At 42.1% G+C, this 20,888-nt stretch overlaps 1 protein-coding gene across 1 annotated transcript in view; it reads left to right on the forward strand.

Moving 5' to 3' along the window:
• ASB15 (ankyrin repeat and SOCS box containing 15) overlaps positions 1-20,888 on the forward strand; it is a 117,148-nt gene that overhangs the window by 44,807 nt on the left and 51,453 nt on the right. Inside the window, exons 2-4 of the mRNA XM_073573408.1 lie at positions 17,720-17,772; positions 17,858-17,989; positions 20,188-20,346. Of these exons, the coding sequence (XP_073429509.1) occupies positions 17,720-17,772; positions 17,858-17,989; positions 20,188-20,346 (344 nt within the window). The remainder of the gene's footprint in view (positions 1-17,719; positions 17,773-17,857; positions 17,990-20,187; positions 20,347-20,888) is intronic.

Consider the following 20,888-nt stretch of genomic DNA (forward strand, 5'->3'; position numbering starts at 1 on the left):
CATAGTCACCATGGCAGCGTGGCTTGATACACACACATACACATACACACACACACTCATATATATAGATTTTTATATATATAGATACAGGAGGAGATGACATACAAGTCTATACTATATACAGGAGGAGATGACATATAGGTATATACTATATAGAGGAGGAGATAACTCACAGATATACACTATATACAGGAGAAGATGACATACAGCAACAAGTTATGTGCAATGTAATCATTATAATTTGTTATAACAAATACACCACAGTTAGTTACTACACCCGGGCAACGCCGAGCTCTTCAGCTAGTAATTTCTAAAAATGTTGAACAATACTGGGGCCAGGACAGAACCTAGTAGTACCCCACTTGAAACACTTTTCCAATTGGATGTGCAACCGTTTATTACCACTCCTTGAGTACGATCACTGAGCCAGTTATGAATCCACCTAATCATAGTCTTGTCAGTCCCATACTTTTTCAAGGGACAGTATGAGATACTTTGTCAAATGCTTTGCTGAATTCGAGATATACTATATCTACTGCATTTCCCTGATCCACCCAGTCAGAGATTCCATCATAAAAGGAAATTAAATTAGTCTGGCATGACTTGTTTGCTACAAACCTATGCTATCATGTGGAGTGTCCAGGTGTTAGTGATGAGAAAATGGTGGCTCGATACCGTGCAGCATCAGAGGCAAGATGAAGCACGAACTGGCCAAATTATTGGTCAAAGGAGATGCAGTCAAGGCCAGGGCTGACGGAGGAGAGCAGCCGGAGAACCAAAGGGCCAAATCTGATAGGGCAGGTACTGCTAAAGTGGAGAGAGACCCTGCAGTTGGGTTTAGTCCTCTGGGAGCTGTAATTATGGAGCTGGGGTTTAATGTCAGAAAGTGCGAAGCCAGCACAAAGTATGACGCCACTGCCCAGGCTGTCAATACAACCCTCAGTGGTTGCTTAGTTAGCTACAGCCGCGTCCAGTCTCACTGGTGATGTCAGCACAGCAGTACCATCCCCTGGAGATGGCAACAGCCTGACACCACCCGCTAGGGGCACTCCAACTACTGCAGGAAAGGCCAAGACAGAGGGACAGCTTTGACAGCTGAAATCACTGGTCCCACCCAGGATCCCCCTGGAGGTCTAAGTAGACTGGGGGAGGCTATAATTATACTCAGCGCCTGCTGAAGGACCTCCGGCACAAAGTCTCTTTCATGGGCCAGAGGACGGGGAAGAAGACGTGATAGAGGAGCGAAAGTGGGGGACACCTTTGTGAGAGGGTGGTTGAACGGAACCAGGTGATTCGCTAAGGAAGCAGCAAAGGGTGTTTCATCAACTTAGAAATCGACTATGGCTTTGGGTTCTTGAAGGAGGAAGGCCCAGCAGTTCGGGTGTATGTAAATCACAGTGTGGTAAAACAGAAATACCTACCCCCACAGCCCCACAACCTGGATCCTGAAGAAGTTGCAGACTTTATAAAGATGTGATGTCGCAAGGGTTGGTATACTGTGTGCGGTGACGCAACCTGCCACAGCCAGCAACATTGAAGGCTGGGAGGAAGAGGTTGTCCAGAGTAAAGCCTAGCAGGAGTGGGCTAAAAAGGCCCAGTTAGGCTTCCAATTAAAGGAGGCAACTACAGAGGGAGTCGTCTGATCGGTGAGTAGTGGAGAAGAAACTGAGGCACCCTCATCGTGGCAGCAGAAGAAAAGGAGTCAGTGTGGCTAGGTCACCAACAGTGCCAGTTCAGCAGCACATTCAGGTGACCAGCCCTGCTGTAGTGAGTTGTGGTGGCCTTCCACAGACAAGAAAGGATCCAGGGCAGGTCAGGTACCCGGACTAACCATTGAAATGGGAGAGACCACCTTCCCCGGCAACCTGGAAGAGGATTCGGCAGCCCGCTCAAAGCCATCTGAGAGACTGTGATGTGGAGCAGGTAATACAGATGGTTAGCACTCGGCCAGAGGGTTCGAGTTCGCGGTGCCAGTGAGAAGGAACGGATAGTCCCAGAATCGCATAAACAATGTATAGTCACTGCACACGCTGATTGTACTTAATGTGAAGTAAATTTATTGCTTGACAGTGAGGAAGCGACATCAAACGACGTTTCGGCCACATCGGCCTTTATCACAAAGTCGCTGTAATAAAATACATACATAAAAATATCAAAAAATTGTAAACTTTATACAAAATATATACACATAGTGTCCAGAGAGCATGGAATATAAGCACTAGAATTATTTAGAAACATGTGGAGACATCAAACACGTGAAACTGAGAGATAGCGCGGTAGATAAGAAACATGAAGGAGCGTGGTCATACCCTTTTTAATTGAATGTAGGGTCTGTTTTCACCAAATCGATAGTGTCACTGCTAGGCATAAATGAGTTGATAGCATATTCTGTAAGTAGGGATAGATGAACATATCGTTAGGGTGACATAAATAAAGAAAAAAAAGACAAAAATAAAAAATAAAAATAAAAAATAAAAAATAAAGAGTAAAAAATGAAAATAGATCAAGTACTGAACTGGGTGTCTGGAGGACAGATGGATAAAACAGATTAACCAGCATAAGTGGCGTAGCTAGTTGTATACAAAAAAGACAGTGAGGGACTGTAAAAATATGCCCAGGTATCTAGCTGTCCAGACAAAAGCTGTATTCTATTTAGGGAAAACAAAGAAATATACCAAAGTTGCCGCTAAATCCTGTTCCTTGAAGAGGTGGTGGACTGGTAAATATGCCACTGCTAAACAAAGAAAAAGGGGGTACATTAGAGATGTGGCAGGATTGGTGGTCCTGGATTGGGACCATACAAAAGTTGGTGATGCAGCGGTGGTCCTGGGTAGGGACCATGGTAAGGTTGGTGGTACAGCAGTGGTCCCAATGGGACAGTACTTACTATTATTGGTGGCTCAGTGGAGTGTGAAGTCTGCACAATGGTGCCAGAGCAGTGAGTGAGCGCTGGATCACAGGCTGTGCTTTTTATCCTGTCTGGTCCGGTCATGTGACCGGAAGTGACATCAGACGCCGGGGCGTGTGCATTGGAGCACGGCCGTAGTGTCTCACAGTGATCCCCACCAAAAAGATGGCGCTGGCTGTTCACACATGCGCTGTAGAGCGCAATCAAAGAAAACCTAATGAGGCCATGCAGAGACTGCTGTAGCTCTGAGTGGGACACACGCATCAGGGGGGGAGGTGCAGTGTGCTATATATAAAGAGACTGGGCAATTAACATATGGAAACAAATATAAACGAACAGTATTATTGCAAATCATACATGTAAATATACAGCATTTGAATTGCGTAGGAGTCCAAACTTAAACAAACATAAAAAATAAAAGAAATGAAAAGAGTGATGTCAGACCTAGGGGAGAGAATGGAGAAGGTTATGAACTCAAATCAAATGAATTATGAAGATTAGAAAAAAGGAAAAATAAAGAAGGAAAAATAATAAAGGGAAAAATAAAGATATAAAATGAGAATAGTAGAAAATAAAAAATAAAAAATAAAAATAAACAAAAAATAAAAAATAAAAAGTAAAAAATAAAAAATAAAGAGAAAAAGGAACAAGGGGGGAAAAAAAAGGAAAAAAAGAAAAGAAGAAAAAAAAGGAAAAAAAAGGGGGGGGAAAAAAACCTGCAAGGAACAAAATATAAGGGGAAAAAATTTTTTTTTGAAAAGTAAATAAAAAGACCAAATTTGTAAAGAAAAGGTGAAAATAAATTGTACGGCAAAATGCCTTCAAACAGAGGAAGGGAAAAAAAAGGGGGGGGTTGGGGAAAACTTTTTTGCAAACTTGAAAAAGAAAAACAAAAAACAAAAAACAAAAACAAAAAACAAAAAACAAAAACACATTATGTTTCATTATCTTACCGCTTGGGTTAGATGTAAAAAGGGGAGACTCAAGAAGGCAACCAATCAATGGGTCTAGGGAAAGAGGAAGAGAAAAAAAGAAATTTTTATAAAAATTATTAGATTAGCCAATCGATTTCTCGATTGAGACCCCTCGGATGTAAGGTGTCTAGTGTGTAGATCCAGAATGTCTCCCGTTGCTTTAAAAGGCGAACATGGTTCCCACCTCTTTTGGGTCTAGGGACTTTTTCAATAATTTGGAACCGTAGTTGTGATACGTTGTGTCGGGCTTCCTTGAAATGGGCAGGAAGTGGGAGCCATGTTTTCTCGCATCTAATCGTAGACTTGTGACTGGATATTCTGTCCCTGATTGCCTGGGTGGTTTCACCCACGTACAATAAACCACATGGACATTTGATGATGTAAACGACGAAGTTAGTTTCACAAGTGAAGTAATCCCTAATTGGATAGGATTTGCCAGAACGTGGGTGGACTATCTCACTGCCTTTGATGATATTGGAACAGCTCATGCAGTTTAGGCAAGGGAATGTACCAGTTCTCTTTTGTCCTGTTAGAGTATGTGTATTGATGTGACTGGAGGTACCCAGGTCAGCCCGGACAAGCTTGTCCTTAAGATTTTGAGGTCTCCTCAGGCACATCAATGGTGGGGATTTAAAGAGGTTAATCCTAGGATAGGATCTGGTCAATAGAGGCCAATGTTTGTGGATGAGATTATGTATTCTTTGCATGGACGGGTGGTGACCATGGACGAATGGGAGTCTGGGTGGTTTGATTGTTGTGGTTCTGGTGGTGTCGGGGTCAATCCGTGCTTTAGTCATCTCAGAAGCTAGAAGTGTAGATGGATAATGCCTAGATTCAAATCTATCAGACATTTCTTGTAATCTGAGGTCTCTAGTCGAAGGATCTGATACAATCCTGGTAATCCTTTTAAACTGTGATCGTGGGAGACTATTACGGGTGGACCTTGGATGACAACTGTCATACAGAAGGAGATTATTGCAATCGGTGGGTTTAGTGTAAAGATCGGATGACAGTGTTCCTTGTGCATCTTTTTTGACCCTAGTATCCAAAAAACTGATTGATTCCAGGTTGTGGGACATTGTAAATTTCAGCTCATGCCTGGCATTGTTGATGGTATCATAGAATTTAGAAAGGCTAGTTGAGTCCCCACCCCATATGCAAAAAATATCATCAATGTAGCGAAGCCACACTGTGGCAAATTCCTGGAAAAGTGGATTGGCGTAAATGTAGTCTCGTTCAAACTTATCCATGTAAAGATTTGCGTACGCGGGGGCTACATTAGAGCCCATCGCGGTGCCGCATGTCTGGATGAAAAAATCATCCTGGAATCGGAAGAAGTTTTCCCGTAAGACTATATTTAGAAGGTCCAAACACAAAGCCTGTGTGTCCGGTGCAGTATTAGCTTCCATGAGAGTTAGTCTGACTGCCTCTATACCTTTATCATGTGTTATTGATGTGTATAGACTGTTGACATCAAAGGTGCAGAGAATGCTGCTGGGTGAAACGGAATTAATGGAACGAATCTTATTCAGGAAATCGCCTGTGTCCAAAATAAAAGATTTAGTGGTGTGAGTAAATGGAGTTAATATTTTCTCTAGAAAAATGGATAAAGGATTGAGGATGGAGTCCGTGGAAGCTACTATTGGACGTCCAGGAGGGTTGTGTAGGTTTTTGTGGATTTTGGGGAGGGTGTAGAGTACCGGGGTTATGGGATGTTGGTTTGTCAGAAATGTTCTAGTCTTTGCATCTATGGTCTTAAGCTGCATATGTTTGTCAAGAATTTGGTCTATTTTCCTACGTATTTGGAATGTCGGGTCAGTATGAACTTTCCTGTATGTGTTGGTATCCGAGAGTTGTCTCTGAATTTCGGTCACGTATTGATTCTTGTTCATGACAACGATTGCTCCTCCTTTGTCTGCCGGTTTTATAATGATGTTTGGATTGTCCCTCAAGGATGAGATAGCTTGTTTTTCAACAGGTGATAAATTATGGCGGACGGGAAGTAGGCCCAATCGTTGGTCATGGATGGTCTGTTTAATATCCCTGTCAAGAAGGTCTATAAAAGTCTCAACTGCATGATTGGTTTTGGGAGGCATAAAGCTACTTGGGTTGTGTAGTCCTAAGGTGTCAATTGTAATCGAGGGGCTAATGACCCGATTGGAATCTGGAGCTATGCTGTTGGCTACCCTTGTTGAAGAATCGTCAAAATGTACCTTTAATCTAATGTTGCGGTAAAATTGTTGTAGGTCTTTCTCTAATTGGAAAGCATCCCATCTTGGTGTTGGACAGAATGAGAGTCCTAGGTTTAGCACTTTAAATTCTAAAGGAGAAAGGGAGTAATCAGAGATATTTACAATTAAGTTTGGACTCCTACCTGTTGCGACCGAAGAGTCATCTGGCGATTTTGTTCCCCTCCTCCTCGACCGCCTTGTTGGCGTGCGTTTTGACCTAAAAAAGGAACTCTGGAAAGAGAGGTGCTGCCAGTGTCGCTCCCGGATCCTGGTGAAGAACCGCCAACTGGAGAGGATCCCCCGGAGGCTGTGTATCCCCCTTGGTGGCGGCGGGGTCTGGAACGGTAGTGTCTTGGTGCTGGATCTTCCCATCTGTACACTCTGTTATTCAGGTAGTCTTCTGTGTCACGTTGAAATTTAGACCTCTTCCGTTCCTCTAGAGTTTTTCGATGTGTTAATAAAACAGTATCAACTTTATTTTTGAGAGTACTAAACTCAGTATTACTCAAAGTTGAAGTTAATTGGGTCTCTATAGTAGAGATTTTTGCTTCGGTATCAGTTATGGCTTCTTGAAGGTATTCGATTGTTAATAGAATTATATCGAATGAGCATTTATTCAGAATTCTCTGAAAAGTGGCACAGTACTTAGCGTTGTCAGAGAAAAGAGTAGGTCTCAAGTGGCTACGAAGCCCGCGGGGTATCTTCCCTTGTCGATGGTATTCGTCCAACGTGGCGCAGTGTAGATCATAAGCTATGAGTCTTTTCTTTCTCCCAGTCTCTCGTCTTGATGTCCCTACTGGGAACGTGAAGAAAATCTGAGCCAGATCTGATTTTAGATAAAATTGTTGATCCTAGTGCATCGTCGTACATAAATGTTTCAGACGTCATGGATACTGGGTCGGTGCTAATAACCAAAGAAAACTGATACTAGGTAATACAGATGGTTAGCACTCGGCCAGAGGGTTCGAGTTCGCGGTGCCAGTGAGAAGGAACGGATAGTCCCAGAATCGCATAAACAATGTATAGTCACTGCACACGCTGATTGTACTTAATGTGAAGTAAATTTATTGCTTGACAGTGAGGAAGCGACATCAAACGACGTTTCGGCCTTTATCACAAAGTCGCTGTAATAAAATACATACATAAAAATATCAAAAAATTGTAAACTTTATACAAAATATATACACATAGTATCCAGAGAGCATGGAATATAAGCACTAGAATTATTTAGAAAGATGTGGAGACATCAAACACGTGAAACTGAGAGATAACGCGGTAGATAAGAAACATGAAGGAGCGTGGTCATACCCTTTTCAATTGAATGTAGGGTCTGTTTTCACCAAATCGATAGTGTCACTGCTAGGCATAAATGAGTTGATAGCATATTCTGTAAGTAGGGATAGATGAACATATCGTTAGGGTGACAAAGAAAAAAAATAAAAAATAAAGAGTAAAAAATCAAGTACTGAACTGGGTGTCTGGAGGACAGATGGATAAAACAGATTAACCAGCATAAGTGGCGTAGCTAGTTGTATACAAAAAAGACAGTGAGGGACTGTAAAAATATGCCCAGGTATCTAGCTGTCCAGACAAAAGCTGTATTCTATTTAGGGAAAACAAAGAAATATACCAAAGTTGCCGCTAAATCCTGTTCCTTGAAGAGGTGGTGGACTGGTAAATATGCCACTGCTAAACAAAGAAAAAGGGGGTACATTAGAGATTTGGCAGGATTGGTGGTCCTGGATTGGGACCATACAAAAGTTGGTGATGCAGCGGTGGTCCTGGGTAGGGACCATGGTAAGGTTGGTGGTACAGCAGTGGTCCCAATGGGACAGTACTTACTATTATTGGTGGCTCAGTGGAGTGTGAAGTCTGCACAATGGTGCCAGAGCAGTGAGTGAGCGCTGGATCACAGGCTGTGCTTTTTATCCTGTCTGGTCCGGTCATGTGACCGGAAGTGACATCAGACGCCGGGGCGTGTGCATTGGAGCACGGCCGTAGTGTCTCACAGTGATCCCCACCAAAAAGATGGCGCTGGCTGTTCACACATGCGCTGTAGAGCGCAATCAAAGAAAACCTAATGAGGCCATGCAGAGACTGCTGTAGCTCTGAGTGGGACACACGCATCAGGGGGGGAGGTGCAGTGTGCTATATATAAAGAGACTGGGCAATTAACATATGGAAACAAATATAAACGAACAGTATTATTGCAAATCATACATGTAAATATACAGCATTTGAATTGCGTAGGAGTCCAAACTTAAACAAACATAAAAAATAAAAGAAATGAAAAGAGTGATGTCAGACCTAGGGGAGAGAATGGAGAAGGTTATGAACTCAAATCAAATGAATTATGAAGATTAGAAAAAAGGAAAAATAAAGAAGGAAAAATAATAAAGGGAAAAATAAAGATATAAAATGAGAATAGTAGAAAATAAAAAATAAAAAATAAAAATAAACAAAAAATAAAAAATAAAAAGTAAAAAATAAAAAATAAAAAATAAAAATAAGAAAATAAAAAATAAAGAGAAAAAGGATAACTTGTATAAAGTTTACAATTTTTTGATATTTTTATGTATGTATTTTATTACAGCGACTTTGTGATAAAGGCCGATGTGGCCGAAACGTCGTTTGATGTCGCTTCCTCACTGTCAAGCAATAAATTTACTTCACATTAAGTACAATCAGCGTGTGCAGTGACTATACATTGTTTATGTGATGTGGAGCAGACGGTATTGCCTGTGCAGTTATTCACGTTGGCTATGCCATGTTCTAGGTGGAGTTACAAGAACCCCTGGTTAAAAGAAGACTGGAGACCAGCTGGGTCTCAGAAGAAGTTTAAGGCAGAAGCACCTTGGTTGAAGGACTGTTAAAACCTTTGTGGCTATGAAAGCCTGTGAGCTGTTGTGCTGAGAGAAAATTCTCCCACTCTGCCATTCTTTATAAATCCCTGTATAACATCCTCCCCCCTATTTATTATTGTACATTGAGAGCATCCTCTGCCACCCACAATTCATCATCATATCTTGATAGCGTCTTCTGCCACACCTCAATTCATTATGATTCTCTCTGGGCCTTATAATGAATTGGGGGGTGGGGAGAACACTATCAGGGACAGATAATGAATTGGGGGTATGATAGGATGCTATCAGGGATTTTGCATCCTCGCAACCCCCCCCCCAATTCATTATAAGTCCCTTATAGTGTTATATTGAATTGGGGGGTGGTAGAAGATGCAAATAGGGTCTTATGATGAATTGAGGGTGGGAAGGACTCTATCAGTGACTTATCATCTCCATCTCCCAATTCATTATAAATCCCATATAACATCTTCCACCTAACCCCATACATTATAAGGCTCTGATGCCATAATCTATCACCCCTTATTCTCATTCCCCCTGCCCCCTTTTCATTGTGTTTTCCCCAGTGAGTTTAAAAAAATCACCTCTGGATGTTTCTTCACAGAATCACTTATTTTCCATTCTTGCGAGTGCTTTCTAAATGACGCGGGCAGTGGGCTGACTTCATCATGCTGCATAAGCATATGTCATACAGAAAGCTCCAGGAAGGAAACTTAGGATGGTTTCCTGTACCTCCATTGCTATTTTCTACTGTAGGCAGTGGTGGAACTGCAGGAAGGCTTCTTGCCCAGCACGCTGCTAATGATAACTGCAATCTGGCCAAAGGCTCCCCAGAGCCTCGGGCTCCGAGCAACAGACCTGATTTAAGACATTATTAGCCATCCCGGCAAGGGCACCCCTCAACCTTTGGGCCCCGTTACAGCTGCACCAGCGGTATTTCCACCTCTTTATATGCTGCGTAGTGACATAGTACAGCTGAAATAAAATAAATGCACAAAGTTCAGGATTCAGAAAGAACAAAGGAAAGAGGCATATGCACAACCATAATAGATGATCCAGTCCATGCTAAAAGAGCTAATTGTTGGCTATATTCACACAAAGTTTTTTTGAGGCATTCAAAAATGATGAGTTTTTTAAGTGGAAACCATTTCAGGAAAAGCTCAGTTTTTGGTAGTTATTAGTATTGGCATTTATTTAATGTAATAAGGACCCAACATAAAGGATTATTTGGAAATTTCATGAAGCTCTACGGATCACAAGAATATTTTAGAAACCATTCTAATCCAAAGGACATGCCTACCTTTGTAACCATTTTATTTAAAAATGTAGATTGAAGCAACTTTACATACAGTCTTAATATGTTATTTCATAGTGTATTGGCAGATCTATATGGCTACATGGAACCAGACCGCAAACTAAAGTTGTGCAGTCTCATGCATCAGTCACATTCCCTTCCATCTCTTCGCTTCTGCTTGCCAGTCCACTAAATGTATGTTATGAAGAAGTAGGGTACATGTGAAAAGGAGAATGACTGCAGGATAATACTGCACAGAGTTTGCTTGATTATTTGCAATATTTCTAATTTTCTTCTTATAGATGTATTGGAGGAGTAATAATAAATTGGTTGCAAAGGGTATTGATGACCTTTGAAGAGGTTGTTCTATTTCAACTATTTGTAACCCTTAGGCTAAGTTATGTATAAAATCACAAATTGAGCTTTACTACCAGCTACGTCTGCCACTTCTGTGATGTTTGTTGATTGGCAGCCGTGGTGACATCTTGTAAACAGTGCTGCAGTCAATCACTGAGCTTAGTGGCTTGGACAACATCGGCTGTTTAATATAGTAAAGTTTAATAAAAAAAAATAATTTAACAAGTATTGAAAAAATGCTGTAAAGTAGAAAAATAGGAAATGCTAAAGTATTTTTGAAAACTTCACTTTTGTAGGCTTTGCCATTATGTTAAGATGTTTTTATTATTGCAAGATGAGCAGTAAAAAAAATCTGAAAAAAAAAAAAACCAGGTCAAAATTATTATTTTTTACCGTCCCTCAATATATGACATTAATAAAAGTTATTACATAAAAATGTATACAGCAAAATGATGTAACTGAAAAATACTACTTTCATCTCAAAAACAAACCTTGGAATAAAAAGAATTATATTGCCGCATCCTGATGGAGGATGCGGCAATAATATCTGATCAAATAAGGCTATGGATTGCATTTGTACACTACGCCTTTAAGATACGCAGAGATGTTTCATTTGGAGAGATGTCGCCACAAAATGTGCCCTTGGCCTTTTAGACCATAGGGCGTGGACTGCTTCTTTATCTAGTGCCACCTCGACTGGTAGCAACAGTTCCATATTTTTGTTTTCCTGGGGCCATACTACCTGGTGCCACTGATAACAATGATTTTCTCACACACTCACTCATTGCATGCCATTGATCAGATGTTGTGTGCAGCTCTTACTCTTTTCCAATGGTTTCGATAAATATCCCTTTGAAGTAACTAATGGAGCAAGCTTTAACACCCAGCGTTTCCAACACAGTCATGCACTTAAGCTTGTAGAGCTCAATAGAAAATGCAGGCCTGCTAGGAATTCTGTGTCATAGACCAAAAATGTCGGATGACCAAACGGTTTGCACAGAACTGTCTCAGGTTTAGATGCTGATTTGTATATTCCAAATGACTGGAATTGTTTTGTCAAGATAAAATTAGAAGAAGAACATCCAGGTTTAAGCTTATTGTTATAAGTTATTTTAAAGGTTGTTATGGATTACTGGAATTATTGTTCGGATTGTGTATTGGGTATTAGAGAACCTATTGCTTCTTAGACGTGTGAAAAATGGATAATACATGAGCATGTACAGGTATTTGGTGAATTTGGCTACCGATTAAAGAGTTTTAAGACAACCACGTTACATGCGTCATGTTAGGACATATGGACATCATGAAGATACACAAACCCCAACCATGGCTACGGGGCTAAAACCCAACATTCTCTGCTTTGGCAAATTTGGCTCTTTATGTAATATTTTATGAACAGGACCCAAAAACCACTAAAATTCACCCCGCCAAAAAAATAACAGCTCTGAACGTAAAGCAATTTAGAGGAGTTGTCTGGTGATGACTTATTGATCAATGGGGGTCCCACTGATGGGACCCACACTAATCAGCAAAATGGACATTTTTAATCCCCGCCTAATTGCAGCTCCATTCATTAACTCCATATGGGGCTAGTGAACACAGCACTTTATCACACAACCGATCCACTCGGGAAAATAATAATGTTTGGGATTAAAATTCCATGTTCTGCCTTTCGGTAAAGGTCCCGTCACACCTAGCGACGCTATAACGATCCCGACGCCGATACGTCACTACAGGGATCGTTGCCGCATCGCTGTGTGGTCGCTATTGAGATGTCAGACAGTCCAATCTACCCAACGACAGAGCAACGATCTAGCGTGTCATAGCGACCTTTGTAACGATGTCGGTGGTCGTTGGGACCCTGTCACATTGCATGTTCCATTGACGATTCACACCTCGATGAGGGATGTACTGTGTGACGCTGTATTTACACAGGCGTGGATTGCGCTCCCTTTCTCACGCCCTCTCAGCTCTGAATGGTGGACGCTACCGCGCCCTGATTGGCCGTGCATTTAAAAGAAGGTGACGTACTAGCGCTCCATTTCATTCAAAAAATACCTACCATTAACTCGCTAGAGAAGCAACGAAGATGGAAAAGCAGATGATCCAAAATGGAGTCTCAGCCGTTGGGCAAAAACAGAATCTCAACTTGGACACACCCGGGTCAGGAACAAAGAACTGAAGCGCTACTTTGTTAGCTTCTTTTAAAAGGAAGCCCGCCAATCAGGACGCTGTAGTGACCACCAATCGGAGCCGAGGTAGGCGTGGAAACGGGAACGCTAATCCCCGCCTTGTCTTGCTTCTGAGTCGCTAACGAGGTCGTTAGGCTAGGTGTCAAACGTGACGATACAAGCGACTCAGCGGGACATGAGCGACCGAAGAAATGTCCAGACATTTCGGGCCCGCTCAGCGATACCCGGCAGGGGGGCTGGTCGCTGGTCACTGTCACACACAGCGATCTCGCTGGTAAGATCGCTATAACATCACAGTTCTAGTGACTCAGCAGCGATCTCGCTAGCGATCTCGCTTAGTGTGACAGGGCCTTTACAGTGATCAGACCACACCATTAAATAAGTTATCACATATCAGAATAAATGATCATTTGTTTTCATTGGTCAACCACTTTAACTACACTTAGTACTAAATCGTAACCCTCATTAAGAAGTATAAAAACTCCTTATTTGTTGGAATCTATATATTTAAAAGTGAATGTATGTATGTGTGTGTGTATCACCAACCAATCACGAAGCATCTTTCATTTCACCAGAGCTGTTTAAAAGAAGCTGAGCTGTGATTGGTTGCTATGAGCAACAGTTTTCCTTGCAACCAATCACTAAGCAAAGAAGCCGAGCTGTGATTGGTTGCTATGATCAATAGTTTTCTCACTCCATGACAACACCTCTGCAGACACTGCCATGGTGGGAGAAATCTAGCATCCCCGGAAACAAGCTCCCAGCCATTGTCTGCCCCCAGAAAGGAGCAGAGAGCACAGGACAGAAATGAATCACCCCCTCCCTGCCCATATCCCCATCACACATCCTCCATCCCATAGGCACATCTTCCCTCTTAAATGGATACCCGGTATGGAAGTTAGGATGTGGGATATTAGGTGAAGTAGTCCGATGGCTCTGGCTAACGGGATGATGTGGGATATTAGGGGTAGTAGTTCGGTGGCTCTGGCTGACGGGATGATGTGGGATATTAGGGGTAGTAGTCCGGTGGCTGTGGCTGACGGGATGATGTGGGATATTAGGGGTAGTAGTCCGGTGGCTCTGGCTGAAGGGATCATGTTGGATATTAGGTATAGTAAGATGGTTTTGACTGACGGGATGATGTGGAATATTAGGGGTAGTAGTCCGGTGGCTCTGGCGGGATGATGTGGGATATTAGGGGTAGTAGTCCGGTGGCTCTGACAGGATGATGTGGAATATTAGGGGTAGTAGTCCGGTGGCTCTGGCTGACGGGATGATGTGGGATATTAGGGGTAGTAGTCCGGCGGCTGTGATGGTATGATGTGGGATATTAGTGGTAGTAGTCCGGTGGCTCTGACTGAAGGGATGATGTTGGATATTAGGGGTAGTAGTCGGATGGCTTTGTCTGACGGGATGATGTGGAATATTAGGGGTAGTAGACCGGTGGCTCTGACAGGTTGATGTGGGATATTATGGGTAGTCGGTGGCTCTGATGGGATGATGTGGAATATTAGGGGTAGAAGTCCGGTGGCTCTGGCTCACGGGATGATGTGGGATATTAGGGGTAGTAGTCCGGCGGCTGTGGCGGGATGATGTGGGATATTAGTGGTAGTAGTCCGGTGGCTCTGGCTGACGGGATGATGTGGGATATTAGGGGTAGTAGTCCGGTGGCTCTGGCTGATGGGATGGTGTGTGATATTATAGTGAATGTGGCTACGCGGAGTGGGCAGGGCTGTACACTCAGCTTTATATCTAATATATAAAGCTCAAGTGTGTGTATGTATGTATCCATATATGTGTGTATGTCCGGGATTGGCATCCGCACCGTCGCAGCCACAGCCACAAAATTTGGCACAGTCACACGTCTGGACCCCGAGAGTGTCCTAGGCTATGTTGTGTGGTGAAATTTTAACCCCGTGCGTTCCAATTCAAACAATTTTGCCCCTATCTACATAATGGGGAAAAAGTGTGTGTGTATCAAGCCCCGCCCCTCATTATGATGTCATAATGGTTGCCATGGCGACGCTGATGTCATCATAGGTTGCAAGTCCCGCCGCTCATTATGATGTCATAATGGTTGACTATGGGAAGGAGGATGTGTGATGGGTATATGGGCACTGGACTATGGGATGGAGGATATGTATGACGGGTATATGGGCACGGGACTATGGGATGGAGGATGTGTGATGGGTATATGGGCACTGGACTATGGGATGGAGGATATGTATGATGGGTATATGGGCACGGGACTATGGGATGGCGGATATGTATGATGGGTATATGGGCACGGGACTATGGGATGGAGGATATGTATGATGGGTACATGGGCATGGGACTATGAGATGAAGGGCAGCACGGTGGCTCAGTGGTTAGCGCTGCAGCCTTGGGATGGGGTCCTGGGTTCGAATCCCACCAAGGACAACATCTGCAAGGAATTTGTATGTTCTCCCTGTGTTTGCGTGAGTTTCCTCCGGGCACTCTGGTTTCCTCCCACATTCCAAAGACATACTGATAGGGAATTTTTAGATTGTGAGCCCCATCGGGGACAGTGATGAAAATGTGTGCAAACTGTAAAGTGCTGCGGAATATGTTAGCGCTATATAAAAATAAAGATTATTATATTATTATTATTAAGGATGTGTGATGGGTATATGGGCACTCGACTATGGGATGGAGGATATGTATGATGGGTATATGGGCATGGGACTATGGGATGGAGGATGTGTATGATGGGTAAATGGGCACGGGCCTATGGGATCGTAGATATGCATGATGGGTATATGGGCACGGGACTATGGGATGGAGGATAATTATAATTTGCTATAACTAACCACAGTTAGTTACTATGCCCGGGCAGCGCCGGGCTCTTCAGTTAATGATTTATAAAAAAAACAGCATGACAGCCAAAAAGATAAAAAAAAGTGTCAGTCTGTTGCCTCTGTGCGGGTATGGACTGTCAATAATTGTTTCCACCCTGGCAGGCTGTTTTCATATTGATAGGTGGTGGAGAGGTCATCCTGCATAGCACTGATACTGACCGCTAATAACACCTCCATAGTTCTCTGTATGCTTTTCAAATTTAGCAGTTGTCCATAATCCACTGTCCCTGTTGATGGATATAAAAATCATGGGAAGAATTACCAGGGTGTTTTAGGTTTTAAAGGTGATCAACCATCTATCAGACCGAAATTAGGTGTTGCAAGATCCTATACCAATATGTAGTTGGTGCAATAATAATAATATTAGCAAATATCTACAATTAAAAATGTATTATCATTTTTCTGATTCGATATGTCTCTTTTCTCATGTGGAGACGTTGCAGGATCTTAGGTATCCTTGGTTACAACCACTGATATATGTCATGGTCTGTATGTGAATTCTGGTTTAGTGCTGCAGGGGTTAATACATCTAGCCCAAGCGCCGGTCTCCGGAGCGCCGGGGCTTGTTTCTGCCCCCACACACTCCCCCAGCAGTCACGTGCTTCAGGTCCTGTCTGCCTGAAGCACACATCTCCACCGCTGCCGCCCCGTTCCACAGGTAATTTTGAGCATAGTTTGTTCTACTCAGGACACGCGCACTGGCTCAGTGAGCTAGTGCGGTGTTCCTGACATTATCACTGACCAGAACATTTTAAAAAGATTTTGCACCTTTTTTTCCTTTGGTCATGGATCCCATGTGCACCCTCTCTGAGCAGGTGAATAGTCTGATTCAGATGATGCAAAAACTGAATGTTGAACAGAGAGCCCTTGCTCAGTCTCAGCAGCAAGTCACTGATGTTGTGCAAGGGGCTTTGTCCTCAGGGTATCGGGGGACTGGTGCCAGTGATGTTACCCTTATTTCTCCTGAACCTCCTGTTAAGTTGCCTGACACCTTTCTGGGGATAAAAAAGAAATTCAGAGTCTTCAGGGAAGGGTGTAAACTTTTCTTTTCGTTAAGACCCTGCTCTTCAGGTCATGAAAGTCAGAGGGTGGGGGTTATTATTTCTCTATTAAGGGAAGCCCCTCAGGCTTTGGTTTTTCTCTTCCTCCCACGGATCCTGAGAGAATGTTGGTGGATGCATTTTTTGAGGCCATCGGGCATATCTATGAGGAACCTGATCGTGTGCATTTGGCTGAGGACATGGTTATGAGTGGTTGTCAGGGAAAGCACTCAGCTGAGTGGTTTTGTTCCGAGTTCAGATGCTGGGCTACTGAAGTTCCTTGGGCCGCCGCCGCCCTCAGGGGCTTGTTACGCAGAGGACTGTCTGAGCACTTGAAGGACGCCTTGGCATTACATCCCAGTGCAGTGCGGTGTTCCTGACAATATAGTGGCAATTAGTTAGTCGTAACCATGGATACCTAAGGTCCTGTAATGCCTGCAGATGAGAAAAGAGACATAGTGAATCAGGATAACTATACTATATTTCTAATTGGAGGTATTTGTTAATATTATTATTATTATTACATCTACTACATATTGGGATAGGATTTTGGAGACAGGAATACCCCTTTAAGTCCTAGCCATTTTTACAGTAACACACATACACTTAGACAACAACGTGGCCGTGTCACGTTTTACCTTATGTTTTAGTTGAGCCTTTGTCAAATGAATGCTAAGATGTTCTGGATAGTGATCTAATAATCTTATAATGTAATAAAAGTGCTACAATGTCTAAATAAAACTACTATATGATTTACTTTATGATTCATGGTGGTCACAAGCTTAGACTTCCAGGTCATTGGTGGTGCCTGCCCCTTCAGCACTAGTGCTTTATAAGCCTTGTGTGATTGCACAGGTCACGTACCGCTAAGGCTGACCCTAAGTGCATTTCAAAATGTTTTCAAAGTCATATTTTCAGGTACCGTAGATAACAAACCTCTTTTGTGATAGAAATAAAGATATGATGCTGAAATATTTCCACAGATTTGTACCTTCAAGTGATATCAACAGAAAAATAGTGGCTTGTATAAAACAAGGTAAGTTCCAAACTTGTGCTAATACATTTTGGTTGCAGAAATAAAATGATATTTGGTAGAGAAATAGCTAAATGTATCCTTTTAGGAGAAATTACAGAATTGCAGAAATATATGGAATATAAATACGCTTTAGATGAAGCTGATGAAAAAGGCTGGTTTCCAATACATGAAGCTGTTGTCCAACCAGTCTGTCAGATAACAGAAATCATCCTTGATGGTAAGTTTCTATGAAATTCAGAAAGATCCAAATTACTTAGATTTTTAATACATTTTTATATGTCACAAACAGAACTTAAATGGAAGTTTAATATTTAATCTGTCTTTGTTATACTTCATAACTGATCCATAACCATTCTAAAATATGGTACAGTATGCCACTTCCCATGATTGTAGTTTAATGATTCTGTAACAGCAAATTGTACATGTAGCTAAGGTATTAATATATGGTAATTGAAATATAACATTAAAGGGGTATTCCCTTCTTCAAGATCCAATCCCAATATGTAGTAGGTGTAATAATAGTAATATTAGTAAATCCTTCCAATTTGAAATGTAGTATAGTTTTTCTGTTTTGCTATGTTGCTTTCCCCATACAGGTTATTGCTGTAGCTTAGATATCCATGGTTATGACCACTAACAACAAACTAACTGTCACTTTATCATTGGCCGTAACCATAGATACCCAAGCTACTCCAATGCCCTGCAACATAGCAAATCAAAAGAACTATACTACATTTCTAATTGGAGTTATGTAATAATAATATGTAATAATATTATTTATTATTATAGCACCATTTATTCCATGGCGCTTTACATGTGAATAGGGGTATACATAACAAAAAACAAGTACGATAATCTTGAATAAAACGAGTCACTGACTGGTATGATTGTTACAACTATTGCATATTGGGATAGGATCTTGGAGAAGGGAATACCTCTTTAAAGGTGTTATCCAGGACTAATACATTTTTTTAACTATGGGCCAAAAAACTAACAGACAGGTAGTTGTTAACTATCTGTTGTGCTCGGCATTGATCTCAGCCAGCACAGAGCAGTCACAGACCACTCCTGCCAGCGATTCAGTAGCCTCCACTGAAGTCACCTCGACACAACTGCGCCATCTCATGTGCGCCATATGTTGACAGGGCGTGACTGTCGATATCATACTGGTTGAAAGCTGGCACCCTGCTGCCTAACTGCTGGAAGCCGTTTATCAATCAACATAATGCCGGCAGTCTCGCCACATTGATAGAGCAACCCAAAAGATGAAGAGCTGCTGTACTGATGCAGAGCAACTGAATCGCCAGCAGCATTTGGTAACCACTCTGAGCCTGCGCCGAGTTGAACAGGCAGGTAGTTGCCTATGTTAGCAACTTCCTGCCTGTTAGGTTTTAGAACATAGTAAGACAAATGTCCTTGTTTTAAGGAGTTGGCCCAAGAACAAAGTACATTTGAATCAATAGATCGTAGAATAATAATAAGTTCCACAATTGGATGTGTTAAAGATTAGTGATGAGCGAATATACTCGTTGCTCGGGTTTTCCTGAGCATGCTCGGGTGTCCTCTGAGTATTTTGGCATGCTCGGAGATTTAGTTTGTGTCGACGCAGCTGCATGATTTGCGACTTGCAGACAGACTGAATACATGTGTGGAATGCCTGTTTGTTAGGGAATTCCCACATGTATTCAGGCTGTTTATTAGCTGTAAATCATGCAGCTACTTCGACAAAAACGAAATCTCCGAGCACGCCAGAAAACTCGGAGGTCTCCCGAGCGTGCTCAGGAAAACCCAAGCAACGAGTATACTCGCTCTTCACTATTAAAGATATGTTCCTGTGGTGAGAAAATCTTGGAAATGTGCCCTGCTGTGTACTGTGTAATGGCTGTGTCTGATCATGCAGGAACATCATTTGACATATGACATATGACATAGCAGTGGCTGCTGGCTGCTACGATCTGTGAGAGAAAACATTTCTCTGCCTCTTTTATCACATGAGCAAGTTTTTCTGTTGCTCAGCAGCAGCCAAAGGTCCTACTTCACTGACTTGATTTATGATGAGCTGAGTACTGGAGATGCAGCAGAAACATTTGCTTCTGTGATAAAACAGGCAGGAAAATGTTTTACCTCACGGAAAGCAGCAGCGAGCGTTCATATGTTTTCATTAGGAATAGGAGAGAAAGGTGCTAACAGACACTTTAGCTGCAGCTTACCACAACGAGAACTAAAGGATCTCGTGATTAAATTCAAACTTCCCAGTCCTTATCTCTCTAACATCACAAGTGGGGGAATGGTCAGGAGATCTTCTTGCACATCAGGTGGTCAGCCAGGACCAGTGAAATCTAATGTGTAAAACAACCTCTTTTGTGTCATAGTTTTAATTGCCTACTAGTTTGTGATATTATTAAATTCCTACAGCTATACATAAAACACAGTGTGAACAGAGGACGAATGATGGGGAGACACCACTGACCCTTGCTACAAAGTCTGGATTGGTTGAAAATGTGAAAGCTCTTCTAGAGAAGGGCGTTTGGCCAAACACCAAAAATCGCAGGGGGGAATCTCCTCTTCTTACTGGTATTGCTTTGCCCTTATATTTTTACAAGCTTTGCCTTTTATTGATCCTTCACTGTCTTACATATTTTGCAACTGCATTTACAACACTACCCTGTTATGTACCCAAATAGTTTTCTTTTAGGCCACGTTCACACATTCAGTATTTGGCGAGTATTTTACATCCGTATTTGTAAGCCAAAATCAGTAGTGGAACAATCAGAGGAAAAGTATAACAAACGCTTGCACCACTTCTATATTACTCACCCACTCCTGGTTTTGGCTTAAAATACTGACCAAATACTGAATGTGTGAATATGGCCCTAAAAGAAGAAATAAGAACTCTTCATGCCTCATCCTACCAATTTAAATACGTAGCTATACCAACTTTTTTAGAGCTGCCGCTCCCACTCCCATAAAGAGGATTCAGTTCCCAAAATGAAAGTGATGAAAAGAGCAGATTAGATATCATGTGTTAGCTCCTCTCCTTTCTACATTCAAGTTTTAATAGCACTTGTAATACTTGCGCTCTTGGGGTAACTTTGGTCAGCCAGCCACTGCTGGGA

The sequence above is a fragment of the Dendrobates tinctorius genome, unplaced genomic scaffold (genome assembly GCF_039654945.1).
Source record: "Dendrobates tinctorius isolate UK_male_01 unplaced genomic scaffold, ASM3965494v1 ptg000035l, whole genome shotgun sequence".
Lineage (NCBI taxonomy): Eukaryota > Metazoa > Chordata > Amphibia > Anura > Dendrobatidae > Dendrobates > Dendrobates tinctorius.